The sequence below is a fragment of the Nerophis lumbriciformis genome, linkage group LG39 (assembly GCF_033978685.3).
Source record: "Nerophis lumbriciformis linkage group LG39, RoL_Nlum_v2.1, whole genome shotgun sequence".
Taxonomy (NCBI): Eukaryota; Metazoa; Chordata; class Actinopteri; order Syngnathiformes; family Syngnathidae; genus Nerophis; species Nerophis lumbriciformis.
The window spans coordinates 11,322,536-11,337,302 of NC_084586.2; the positions used below are offsets into that span (position 1 = coordinate 11,322,536).

The 14,767-nt window shown below is 39.5% G+C and overlaps 1 protein-coding gene across 1 annotated transcript in view; it reads left to right on the forward strand.

The window, feature by feature from the left end:
- Positions 1–14,767, forward strand: part of dock1 (dedicator of cytokinesis 1) — a 533,069-nt gene that overhangs the window by 157,909 nt on the left and 360,393 nt on the right. Inside the window, exons 23-24 of the mRNA XM_061931733.1 lie at positions 834–942; positions 9,588–9,658. Of these exons, the coding sequence (XP_061787717.1) occupies positions 834–942; positions 9,588–9,658 (180 nt within the window). The remainder of the gene's footprint in view (positions 1–833; positions 943–9,587; positions 9,659–14,767) is intronic.

The window sequence follows — 14,767 nt, forward strand, 5'->3', positions numbered from 1 at the left end:
AATTACACATCAAAACGCCTGCGGCTTATAGTCGGGTGCGGCTTATATATGGAGCAATCTGTATTTTCTCCTAAATTTAGCTGGTGCGGCTTATAGTCAGGTGCGCCTTATAGTCCGGAAATTACGGTATACACACATACACTTTGGCCCCCCAGACACATTTTTTCTCTCAATGTGGCCCCCCGAGTCAAAATATTTGCCCAGCTTTGGCGTAAGATTTGTACCAGGAACCCTCAAGCCGCCCCTTTTATGTTGAAGTATAATTTCTTAATGACTTCTGTCTTTTCAGAAAAATAATTATATCGTTTTTAAATAACTGTAAAACAATTTCTCCTCTTTAAAAAAACAAATTTCCTCTTCTAAATACCTGCTAATGTCTGGGAAGTTGAATAAACAAATGTCCTTGTGAGGAAATTTGTAAATCATTTTCTACAAATATATCATAATGCATTTATAATGCTGTTTTCCTGTTAAATAGGTAAATGAATGAATGATGGAAGTGTGTAAGCAGTTGTGAACGGACAATGCTAGTGTGTAAATAAGCAGGTGATTGGAACGTCACTGAACCTTCAAGTGACATTTGCTTTCAACTGTCTCCATTGCATTCTGAGACCAGCATTAGCATACACATTAAATCATCTGATATTTCTTTTTTTCTGTTTCTGTGTTTCAGCAGGTAAGTGCGCGTCGTCTCTCTGTGGACTTATTTGTCCTAAATGTCTTTAAAGACAATCGTTATTCTGGAATTTATCGGGGATCTTGTCAAACTGACTTGTTTTTTTTTACAAACATGTATGCCATGCTGACTCCCCAAACGCTGTGCCCTCTCGCAGGCTCTACGAGAACAAAGGAGAGGCCGACTTCATGGAGTCTTTGAGGAACCTGTTCACGTCCTTCAACGACATGATGAACAGCAACTCGGAGAACACGGGCATGGTGAAGGTAGGCCGAGCAAATAGTACTCCGATACATCCCTTGTGGCACAAAAGCTCTTTCAGTTAAAGTTATTTGTTCCTCTTTGCATTTTCCTCTTTGTGTGTTCTCCCAATGAAGACTGCACATACTGTCAAATTAAGTACATTAAATTGTAGTTGTATAATATATAGTTATATATACAGTACAGGCCAAAAGTTTGGACACACCTTCTCCTCATTCAACGCGTTTTCTTTATTTCCATGACTATTTACATTGTAGATTGTCACTGAAGGCATCAAAACTATGAATGAACACATGTGGAGTTATGTACTTAAATAAAAAAGGTGAAATAACTGAAAACATGTTTTGTATTCTACTTTCTTCAAAATAACCACCCTTTGCTCTGATTACTTTTTCGCACACTGTTGGCATTCTCTCGATGAGCTTCAAGAGGTAGTCACCTGAAATGGTTTTCACTTCACAGGTGTGCTTGAAGCTCATTGAGAGAATGCCAAGAGTGTGCAAAACAGTAATCAGAGCAAGGGGTGGCTATTTTGAAAAAACTATAATATGAAACATGTTTTCAGTTATTTCACCTTTTTTTGTTAAGTACATAACTCTACATGTGTTCATTCATAGTTTTGATGCCTTCAGTGACAATCTGCTATGTAAATAGTCATGAAAATAAAGAAAACACATTGAATGAGGAGAAGGTATGTCCAAATGTTTGGCCTGTACTGTATAAATTATATATATGTATTTTATATATATATATATATATATATATATATATATATATATATATATATATATATATATATATATGTATACATGTATACAGGGTGATTCAAAAAGAATACACCAAAATTATTACTCGATATTTTAAAAATGCAAAACAATAGACAACCTGGCTTGAACACATCTGTTGTGCAAAACTTCAAGTATTTATTTCATGCTTTACAAGTCTGCACAGAGAAGGCCAGTTGGTGCCCTCACAAACGACCAGAAATCACAAAAATCCTTAAAAGAAAACTGCACTTTTTGGAAATATTGCCTATTGTTCACAATCATGAGAAACAGGAACACACGTGTCTTTTTTTTTTTTTTAGGATTCTAAAGATGATAAAAAACGCTTGCAAGATGTGGCTAATGAGTCGCCATTGTAGCTTCAAAGCCCCTAAAACAACTTCAAAACCCTCCATCAACGTTTGATATACAAACTGCAAGTGAACCTATATATGCAGTACTGTAGTAACAGACAAATTGTATATGTACAATATGTAATATGTACAATATTTACTGTATTATGGTCATTTTCGCATTACCTCAGCGCATTTATTTCCGTGCCCACAGCAACACACTTCCATTTTCCGGGAAGAAACCTGTGTTCCTACTTCTGGAAACATACGCGTGTGGGTTTTAATTATGGCGGCCTTGGTAATAGACGACAAAGACGGCTATTTTTTCGACAAATAAGGGTACACAAAATGAATGAATAAATGAATGGACGGTGCGTTCGTACACAGAAACATGGTTAGGCATATTTGGCTCGATCTAAATGTTCGTAAAAATCGAAAAGTTAAGCTAGTAGAGGAATTCCAAAGTCAAGGTTCCATTGTATTTTGTATTTAACATGTATGTTATGTGTCCTGCGATGAGGTGGCGACTTGTCCAGGGTGTACCCCGCCTTCCGCCCGATTGTAGCTGAGATAGGCTCCAACGCCCCACGCGACCCAAAAGGGAATAAGCGGTAGAAAATGGATGGATGGATGTCCTTAAAGGGGAACATTATCACCAGACCTATGTAAGCGTCAATATATACCTTGATGTTGCAGAAAAAAGACCATATATTTTTTTAAGCGATTTCCGAACTCTAAATGGGTGAATTTTGGCGAATAAAACGCCTTTCTAATATTCGCTCTCGGACGTGACGTCACATCGGGAAGCAATCCGCCATTTTCTCAAACACCGAGTCAAATCAGCTCTGTTATTTTCCGTTTTTTTGACTGTTTTCCGTACCTTGGAGACATCATGCCTCGTCGGTGTGTTGTCGGAGGGTGTAACAACACGAACAGGGACGGATTCAAGTTGCATCAGTGGCCCAAAGATGCGAAAGTGGCAAGAAATTGGACGTTTGTTCCGCACACTTTACCGACGAAAGCTATGCTACGACAGAGATGGCAAGAATGTGTGGATATCCTGCGACACTCAAAGCAGATGCATTTCCAACGATAAAGTCAAAGAAATCTGCCGCCAGACCCCCATTGAATCTGCCGGAGTGTGTGAGCAATTCAGGGACAAAGGACCTCGCTAGCACGGCAAGCAATGGCGGCAGTTTGTTCCCGCAGATGAGCGAGCTAAACCCCCTGGATGTCTTGGCTCACACCGTCCCTTACGCCACCGAAGATGATCAAGAGAAGAATATCGACCCTAGCTTCCCTGGCCTGCTGACATCAACTCCAAAACTGGACAGATCAGCTTTCAGGAAAAGAGCGCGGATGAGTGTATGTCTACAGAATATATTAATTGATGAAAATTGGGCTGTCTGCACTCTCAAAGTGCATGTTGTTGCCAAATGTATTTCATATGCTGTAAACCTAGTTCATAGTTGTTAGTTTCCTTTAATGCCAAACAAACACATACCAATCGTTGGTTAGAAGGCGATCGCCGAATTCGTCCTCGCTTTCTCCCGTGTCGCTGGCTGTCGTGTCGTTTTCGTCGGTTTCGCTTGCATACGGTTCAAACCGATATGGCTCAATAGCTTCAGTTTCTTCTTCAATTTCGTTTTCGCTACCTGCCTCCACACTACAACCATCCGTTTCAATACATGCGTAATCTGTTGAATCGCTTAAGCCGCTGAAATCCGAGTCTGAATCCGAGCTAATGTCGCTATAGCTTGCTGTATGCGCCATGTTTGTTTGAGTTGGCATCACTATGTGACGTCACAGGAAAATGGACGGTGTTTATAACGATGGTTAAAATCAGGCACTTTGAAGCTTTTTTTAGGGATATTGCGTGATGGGTAAAATTTTGAAAAAAACTTCGAAAAATAAAATAAGCCACTGGGAACTGATTTTTAATGGTTTTAACCCTTCTGAAATTATGATAATGTTCCCCTTTAATGAAGTTTGGCACCAGATGTTGATCAGAGCATTTTAATATCTTATATCTCACAGTATGTGTCATCCAATCATTCTAGATGAACCTTTCATTACAACATACTGTGTGTTTGTCCTCTACCTGTACTTCTTTACCTGTTATTTCCTTCCTCTTTTTTCCATACTTCTGACCTTCACTGTCCTGTGAACTGGGGTCTCCTCTGGCTTTCTGCTCTTTAGCTGCTCCTGAAGGTATTTATCTCGCCATCTTTTGCCTCCAAGTCTCGCTCTCTCGCTCTCGCTCTCGCTCTCTCTCTCTCTCTCTAGATACAGTATGTACTTTATGTGTTTCTCATCCTTGAACCCTGAGCAAACTGCATCTGCGCTTTGAGATAATACGATCACCAGGTGGAGTCACCTTGGCACCCCGAGACAGCAGAACCGTGTGCACGCTCAACCGTATTAGACGCTCCAGATGCAATTAGGAAGCGCTTGCTGTGTAATTGGGTGCCATACAAGGCTTTACTGTTGCTAAATTAAAAACCGATCCGGGGCGAAAGCCTCTAAGTTCCCTTTTAAAGTACACAACTTGATCGGAGATTAACTGATTGAACAGGAGCTTTATTCCTCTTGAAACAATAATACATGTCTAAACTTAATTAGCAGAGGTTGCAATTGACCAGTTTGCTGCCTAAATGGGCTGCAGAAATGCAAAACAGGAAGTACATTTCTCTGGTCGTTTGAAATGTAATGCTAATGCAACAAAAGGCACTGCACCTTCAATGTCTCTTCCGTTCTAGTTCAACTCCAACTGACCTTGCTTTGTACCTTGGCAACTAACAAGGCCTTCCCCAAACCGTTCCCATTATGTCGGAAGCATACGATTACTTAATAATTAGGATGACGAATCAAAACTGAAGGATAGATTTAGGATAGTGAGTAGTTTTATTCATCTTGAAAAATGATAAGTTACATTAAGCAACAGAGGGCACAAGTAATTCTGGACGAACTGCTGCTTAAAGGGGAACATTATCACCAGACCTATGTAAGCGTCAATATATACCTTGATGTTGCAGAAAAAAGACCATATATTTTTTTAACCGATTTCCGAACTCTAAATGGGTGAATTTTGGCGAATTAAACGCCTTTCTATTATTCGCTCTCGGGAAGCAATCCGACATTTTTTCAAACACATTACAAACACCGAGTCAAATCAGCTCTGTTATTTTCCGCTTTTTCGACTGTTTTCCGTACCTTGGAGACATCATGCCTCGTCGGTGTGTTGTCGGAGGGTGTAACAACACGAACAGGGACGGATTCAAGTTGCACCAGTGGCCCAAAGATGCGAAAGTGGCAAGAAATTGGACGTTTGTTCCGCACGCTTTACCGACGAAAGCTATGCTACGACAGAGATGGCATGGAAGAATATCGACCCTAGCTTCCCTGGCCTGCTGACATCAACTCCAAAACTGGACAGATCAGCTTTCAGGAAAAGAGAGCGGATGAGGGTATGTCTACAGAATATATTAATTGATGAAAACTGGGCTGTCTGCACTCTCAAAGTGCATGTTGTTGCCAAATGTATTTCATATGCTGTAAACCTCATTCATAGTTGTTAGTTTCCTTTAATGCCAAACAAACACATACCAATCGTTGGTTAGAAGGCGATCGCCGAATTCGTCCTCGCTTTCTCCCGTGTCGCTGGCTGTCGTGTTGTTTCGTCGGTTTCGCTTGCATACGGTTCAAACCGATATGGCTCAATAGCTTCAGTTTCTTCTTCAATTTCGTTTTCGCTACCTGCCTCCACACTACAACCATCCGTTTCAATACATGCATAATCTGTTGAATCGCTTAAGCCGCTGAAATCCGAGTCTGAATCCGAGCTAATGTTGCTATACCTTGCTGTTCTATCCGCCATGTTTGTTTGTATTGGCATCACTGTGTGACGTCACAGGAAAATGGACGGGTGTATATAACGATGGTTAAAATCAGGCACTTTGAAGCTTTTTTTTAGGGATATTGCGTGATGGGTAAAATTTTGAAAAAAACTTCGAAAAATAAAATAAGCCACTGGGAACTGATTTTTAATGGTTTTAACCCTTCTGAAATTGTGATAATGTTCCCCTTTAAATAGACTGCAGAATCAAAACAAGAAGTGCATGTCCTGTAGCTGTTCTAACATGTGTGATATGAAATACCCCAAACTCCCTTCCCTACTTTGTGTTGTACCTTAAAACAGAAGTTTGATGCCTAAATGGGCTGCAAAAATAAGAAACCGGAAATACATTTTTGTAGCAGTTTTAACATGTTATGCTAATGCCACAAAAGAGGTTTCTGATCGCATGTTGCTTTTTACCTTGGCAACAGAAAGGGGCTTTCCCCAAACTCGTAATGCCGGAAGCATACAATTACTTAATAATTATGATGAAGAAAAGTTCAAATTTGAATGACAATAAAAAAGAAGTCTAAGTCTAAGAATCAAAACTTAGGAGGGACCCCAAGGATAGATTTTTGATCTTCAGAATCAGAATCAGAAGAGTTTGTATTGCCATTGTTTGAGAACGGGTTCACAATATAGGAATTTTGCTTGGCGCAATCATGCAACATAAAACACATATAACATAGAATAGAATAACATGAGCTGTAACTAATCAGTAGTAAACACATACTTGCCAACCCTCCCGGATTTTCCGGGAGACTCCCGAAATTCAGCGCCTCTCCCGAAAACCTCCCGGGACAAATTTTCTCCCGAAATTCAGGCGGACTCAGGTCCTCCACAATATAAAAAAGCGTACCTGCCCAATCATGTTATAACTATAGAATAATGGAGGGCGAGTTCTTGGTTTCTTATGTGGGTTTATTGTTAGGCAGTTTCATTAACGTCCTCCCAGCGTGGCAACAACACACAACAACAGCAGTCACTTTTTTGTCTACCGTAAAGCAGTTCGTCTGCCGTAAACAGCAATGTTGTGACACTCTTAAACAGGACAATACTGCCATCTAGTGCATTTGATGAAAGCACTTTTGTGCGTGCCACACAGCAATGCATCATCAGAGAGGGTGTTCAGCATGGTTCGAAAAATAGTGACAGAGAATAGAACAAGGATGGACAATTCAACCCTTAACTAAACAATGAGTAGATGACTGTTATGTGTGTGTATATGTGTAAATAAATGAACACTGAAATTCAAGTATTTATTTGATATGTATATATATATAAATATATATATATATAAATTAATTAAAAAAAAATAAATAAAAAAAAATAAATAAAAATATATATATATATATAGCTAGAATTCACTGAACGTCAAGTATTTCTTTTATATATATATATATATATATATATATATATGAAATACTTGACTTGGTGAATTCTAGCTGTAAATATACTCCTCCCCTTTTAGTCACGCCCCCAACCACGCCCCCGTCCCACCCCGACCACGCCCACCCCACCCCCTCCCCCCACCTCCCGAAATCGGAGGTCTCAAGGTTGGCAAGTATGAGTTAACATTAACACACATAATTGTGGACAAACGAATATGCTGCCTAAATGGGCTGCAGAATCCAAACAGGAAGTGCATCATCGGAAGCAGTCTTGACATGTAGTGCTAATTCAACATAATCCATAATTTCGAATTTTTCTACCTTGCTTTGTACCTTGGGAACAGTAGTTTGCTGCCTAAATGGCTGCAACATTTCAAACAGGAAGTGCATCCTCTGAAGCAATTCTAAGATATATTGCTAATTCAACAACGAAATTCCCCATTCTCCAATCTTACCTTGTATCTTGGGAACAGCAGTTTGCTGCCTAAACAGGCTGCAGAATTCAAAACAGGGAGTGCATCTTCTGAAGCAGTTTTAACATGTAGTGTTTATTTTAATGTAGCCGTAAATCTTATCATCTCCCGAACTCCCTTCCTGCCTTGCTTGTATCTTGGAAACAGCAGTTTACTGCCTAAATGGGCTGTAAATTCAAACCAGGAAGTGCATGACAAGTAGCAGTTCTAGCGTGAAGTAAATTATATTTATATAGCGCTTTTTCTCTAATGATTCAAAGCACTTCCCAGAGTGAAATCCGTAATCTACATCTTTAAACTGCATTAAAACCAGTGTGGGTGGAACTGGGAGCAAGTGGGTATAGTGTCTTGCCCAAGGACACAACAGCAGTCACTAGTAGGGCGGAAGCGGGAATCGAACCTAGGATCCTTAATCCGGCTGCTCCACCAACCAAGCCGTAAATCTACTAATCCCCTAAACTTCATTCCTACCTTGCTTTGTACCTTGAGAACATTAGTTTGATGCCTAAATGGGCTGCAGAATCAAAACGGAAAATGCTTCTTCTAAAGCAGTTTTAACACGTAGTGCTAATTCAACATGTAGCTGTAAATCCATAATCTCGTACCTTGGGAACAGTAGATTGCCGCCTAAATGGGCTGCAGAATAAAAACAGGAAGTGCATCCTCTGAAGCAATTATTTGATACAGTTGTACTTCAACATGTGCATTTGAAATTTCCCAGTTTCCTACCTTAGGAACAGCAGTTTGCTGCCTAAACGGGCTGCAGAATGAAACCAGGAAGTGCATGTCATGTTGCAGTTCTAACGTGTAGTGCTACTTCAACATGCAGCAGTAAATCCATAATCTCCTAAACTCCCTTCCTACCTTGCTTTGTATTTGGGGAACAGTAATTTGCTGCCTAAATGGGCTGCTATAGCAAAACAGGAAGTGCATATCCTGAAGCCGTTTGAACATGTTGTGCTAATTCAACATGCAGCCGTAAATCAGTTCTAAGATAGAGTGCTAATTGAAGATGTGGCTGTGCATTTGAAATTTCCCATTCTCCCTTCCTACCTTGTACCTTGGGAACAGCAGTTTGCTGCCTAAACGGGCTGCAGAATAAAATGACAAAGTACAAGGTTTCCAGTCTAAATACGATAGATAGGTCTTTATTGTCATTGCAACAAGTACAACGAAACTACGTTTTCAGCACAAACCCGTTCAAGGTTAGACAAACAAACAGTGTACAGGGTTACAGAACAGGAACGCTGATGGGTCGCCACGAGGTGCCCCGTAAAAGGTCGGAAAAAGGTAAAACGCTGGGGAAGAAGGGCCTAGTCTGGAGTGGGAAAAAACCTTCATGCCATGCACACATAAACATGTTACATGACAACTCGCAACAGGGGGGGGGGTTGGGACCCTGGAGGTCAACTGCTGCTATGAAGCGCTGCCAGCCGTCCATCACCCCGAAGGGGAATCAAGCGGTGGTGAAGGCGTGGGGTGTATATGCCCATTGTCTTGGGTGTGTTGATGTAGTGTCCATAGGCCTGGGGCCGTTCTGCATGCAAGCAAAAATTCGACTCCAGGTGTCGTTGAGGAGGGAGGGAGGTCAAAAGCGTCCATCGTAGAGGTGTCCTCGGGGATGTTTTCAGAACAGCCTGCTCCTGCGTCAAGGCCATTCGAGGGAGTCAAATCGTAGATTAGGATTTTTGATATATGAACTATTGGTGAACGTTTTACCCACCAAACTACTTGATATTGAGTTGAAAATGATCTTTTTTTTTTCTTCTTCCAGGGCGCTGCACTTAGATACATTCCTACCATAGTCAATGACGTCAAGCTGGTGTTTGACCCAAAGGAACTAAGGTAAGAAAGCAGTGTCACCTTCCTCAATGCAATTATGTGCCGTCTCAAGTCAAACTGAGCAAAACAGCAACATAAAACTGTAATGAACCAAACTCATCATGTGAAAGACTATGTCCTGATTGGATATCCTTCATCTGTAGTGTTAAAAAAAGACACGGTCCTCATTCTTAGTCTCCTACAGTAAAGAAGACCAGTGGTTCAGTGCACTTTCCAGCTCTGTGCACTGTTTGGTTCCTTTTATTCAAATGTGCAGACAGCAATCTTAATCCAATAAACCTTTGTTAAATTTAGCAAATATTTGGTCTGACGCCGTAGTCCTGGCTGTGCATCAGGGAAATGAATACTCCAGCCAATCAGCAGCAAGAGCTGTGTGCAAATGACTAAAGTTGTCCTTTTTGTCGTGGAGAGTCACTGTGCAGACAATTTGTACCGTATTGATGTTTTTTTAATTTTTTAATTTTTTTTATTTCAGGCAATGACATTAAAAAAAAAGTATAAAATTGACAACACAAAATAATATAAATTAATATAGTGCAAAAGGTAATGTATAGTATGTAATGTTGAGAGATACATTAAGGCATACTTGCCAACCTTGAGGCCTCCGATTTCCGGAGGTGGGGGGTCGGGGGTGGGGTAGGGGCGTGGTCGGGGTGGGGTGGGGGCGTGGTTGGGAGCGGGGCTAAGAGGGGAGGAGTATATTTACAGCTAGAATTCACCAAGTCAAGCATTTCATATATATATATATATATATATATATATATAAGAAATACTTGACTTTCAGTGAATTCTAGCTATATATATATTTATTTTATTATATATATATATATATATATATATATATATATATATATATATATATATATATATATAAAATAAATACTTGAATTTCAGTGTTCATTTATTTACACATATACACACACATAACACTAATCTACTCATTGTTGAGTTAAGGGTTGAATTGTCCATTCTTGTTCTATTCTCTGTCACTATTTTTCCAACCATGCTGAACACCCTTTCGCAGGTACCCAGAAAGGTTTCGAGTACCACCAAAAAAACTGAATCTCTGAAGACAGTATAAAAATCTGTGTTAAAGGTGTACAAATACTGTTTGTATAATAAGCATGTTATTTTTTACAAATGAGGGTTAAGAGTTCAGTACTAAAAAAAAAAAAAAAAGAATGTGGCTTGAGTACAGTTTTTTAATTGAGCTGCTGCATTTTTTGGTTGGGTTGTTTATTTATTTTGAGTAACTTCTATACATTTCTAAAAGGGGAGGAATGTAATAGTGATCTATGTTTGTCTGTTGCCATCTCCTGGTGAATGTTGGCTATAGCGTACTGGGGTTACTTTTTGGTTGGCCAACGATTTACGTGGTGTTGCCTGACGTCACTCAGGTCCGCATGGAGCTGGAGGGGGCGTGGCTTCCAGCTCCGCCTGAATTTCGGGAGATTTTCGGGAGAAAATGTGTCCCGGGAGGTTTTCGGGAGAGGCGCTGAATTTCGGGAGTCTCCCGGAAAATCCGGTAGGGTTGGCAAGTATGCATTAAGGGTGGGATTTCAGATTGCTGCAAAAATACCTGTATTTTCCGGACCATAGGGCGCACCGGATTATAAGGCGCACTGCCAATGAATGGTATATTTTCGATCTTTTTTCATATATAAGACGCACCATCTTATAGGGTGCATTAAAGGAGTCATATTTTTTTTCTAAATTTAAAAGACTTCCTTGTGGTCTACATAACATATAACGGTGGTTATTTGGTCAACATGTTGCATAGATTATGTTTTACAGATTATCTTCAAGCCACTTTCTGACAGTCTCTTCAGGATGCGCTGTTTTGTGGGCGGTCTTATTTACGTAGCTCACCTTCGACAGCGTCTTCTCCCCGTCATCTTTGTTGTAGCGGTGTAGCGTGCAAGGACGGAAGTGGAAGAAGTGTCAAAAGATGGAGCTAACTGTTTTAATGACATTCAGACTTTACTTAAATCAAGGGACAATCGGTAGAAAATGGATGGATGGAATAACGGAGCAGCATCTCCTCATTTGGAAACAAAAACAAGTGTCCCGTGAAAAACCGTCCGACCGGAACTCTCTAATAACTAAAGTTCCTTGGGTGAATAATGTAAACTCACTACACCGGTATGTTTTAGCACTTTCATGGCGAGTTTACTGACAGATATAAGTAAGAACTTTACACTATTTTATATTAGAAATGGCAACAGTGGAGGATGAATGTCCCATAACAAGATAGAGGAAAAAGAAGAACCTTATCGACTACTACAAGGACTACAAAGGCGGAAGCGCGCAGTTTTTTTTAGGATTTATGCAGATCCCAAATACAGATCAGCAGGTACCAGAAGGTAAGAAAAGTTGCTTTTGCGTAATATTGCGAAACTAAACGCCAGATAATGTCTTACCTTATACACACACCATAATAATACTCGTATGTTTAATACGCCGACAATCCATCAAGCGGTGCGGCTTCATAGCTTACCAAAGTCGTACTAAAACATACTGATAGATTTTTGAGCGCCGTGTGTAAAGTTCTATATTTTCAATGGAACATATAAAATGTTGGTGTTTACTTGAGTCATATTGCAGTCTACACATATCTCTTATGTTTGACTGCCATCTACTGGTCACACTTATCATTACACCATGTACCAAATAAAATTGCTTCGAGGTCAGTAAGCAAAAGCAGAATTATTCCGTACATTTGGTGCACCGGGTTACAAGGCGCACTGTCGAGTTTTGAGAAAAAAAAAAGATTTTAAGTGCGCCTTATATTCCGGGAAATACGGTATGCGGTACCCTTTTACAGGTGAACTTAATTTGACTTTCTCAACTTTTGAATGCACATGTCCAACAGTTAAAATTGTCAGTCCCAATGGCACAACTTCTAATAAGGGGCTTCATGGCAAGATTGTAATTTCACAGATGAGCATGTAGTATGCTGCTCTGTAACTCTTCTAGTTTCTTTGTATCTGTATGGCAACCTGCTGATGACACTCTGAAACATTCTGAGCTCAGTGGCCACTTTGCTGTGAGAACATCCCGTTTGAAGCCTCCAAATAACGAGGCAATGTCAGCAGTTGTTAGGGCTTGTCTTGGTCTCATCATGTCAAAATGTGAACAGCATGATGGAAAAAGACCCATAAATCTGATTCAACCACGACTTTTTTTTTGATCCATTCATGGATAACACAACTTTGTGAATTTTGGCCGGTATATATGAAAGTTAAGAGAAGGTCAATTTAATTTCACCTAAAATCAGGGCTGTCAAAGTTAACGCGTTAAAGGTTTTTTTTGGAATTGTGCCTATTATTCACAATCCCTATGTAAGACAAGAACACGTTTTTCTTTTTTATGCATTCTACCTCGTAAATAAACGCTAGCAAAAGTCATCTAACAATAGAACCAATGGCCGTTGCTTTATTCCGAAAAACATCTAAGAGCTTCCATCATCGTTTAAGAGCTTCCATCATCGATTTACATTTTGTAAGTATGTATATATATATACTGTATTTTTCGGAGTATAAGTCTCACCTGCTGAAAATGCATAATAAAGAAGGAAAAAAAACATAGAAGTCGCACTGGAGTATAAGTCGCATTTTTTGGGGAAATGTATTTGATAAAACCAAACACCAAGAATAGACACTTGAAAGGCAATTTAAAATGAATAAAGAATAGTGAACAACAGGCTGAATAAGTGTACGTTATATGAGGCATAAATAACCAACTGGTATGTTAACGTAACATATTATGGTAAGAGTCATTCAAATAACTATAACATATAGAACATGCTATACGTTTACCAAACAATCTGTCACTCCTAATCGCTAAATCCCATGAAATCTTATACGTCTAGTCTCTTACGTGAATGAGATAAATAATATTATTTGATATTTTACGCTAATGTGTTAATAATTTCACACATAAGTCGCTCCTGAGTATAAGTCGCACCCCTGGCCAAACTATGAAAAAAAACTGCGACTTATAGTCCAAAAAATACTGTAAATATATAATTCAGTAACAGGCACATTTATAATAACAATTCATATTTAATTTTTTTGCTAATTTTAAGCATACGGCGGCGTATTAATTTCACAAAGACACTACTACTAATCATGACAGACGTCATAAGAGACAACAAAGATTACTTTGCGACAAATGATCCAGAACCTTATATTTTTTAGCCTGAAGGATGAGCTACAAGTTTTACAAGCTGTGTGATAAACATATCCAGCTTTATATATCTATAGCAGTATTGCTAAGTGCTGACAAACTATAAACATAATAAAACACTTACTTACTGTACAATGTCTGCTCTCACTCGGGTGCCGACTGACGGGATGTTTATATCTTCCCATTTAGATGAAAAATTAATCATAATCCTCACAAAGTGCCGCAAACTAGCGTCTTTTCGTGTCTTTCTCGCCATCTTCGGGTCTAAGTTGAATTTCATCTGCTTGGTTTATGGACACAACCTTCTACTATCCAGGTGAGATGCATGATTTATAATCTGGAACAGACCTGGGCAGATTAAGCCCCGTTAAGATTTTCAATCTGGCCCGCAGGACATTCCCAAATAATATTTTTAGATCTTTAAGATAGAAACTGTAGCTGCCATTATGATGTTTTCAAATTACCGTACGTCTTGAACTATACAAAGTATTTCAATGGTTGGAATCTGCGCTTTTGCATGATATACGAGTTTCTATGCTAATCTAATTAGTTACTATAGTAATCTACGTCACAGAAGCTCAGACAAGGCACCAAGCAGTGTGGGTGGGGAGCGTTTCCACAGAGTGTTTCCAGAGCATCCAGCCTGAAATGCGGGTGTCAGGGACAGACGCTGAAGGAGATTTTTACAACAAAGTTCTAAAGCTTAGTGATATGTCACATTTATCAGATTGGAGGTGGGGTTTTTTTTTACCCTTTGCGTTCATATTTCGCTGTGTGTGTTGCATTTTTGTTGCGTTTCGCTTGATTGTACAACATGTTAATCGAGACGGGGTGTGACGTCATATATTGTCAATATTCAGTGTTTTATCCTTCATAGTTAATATTGTAAATCCCACATTCTTTATTTTCATGTACATTCTGGGT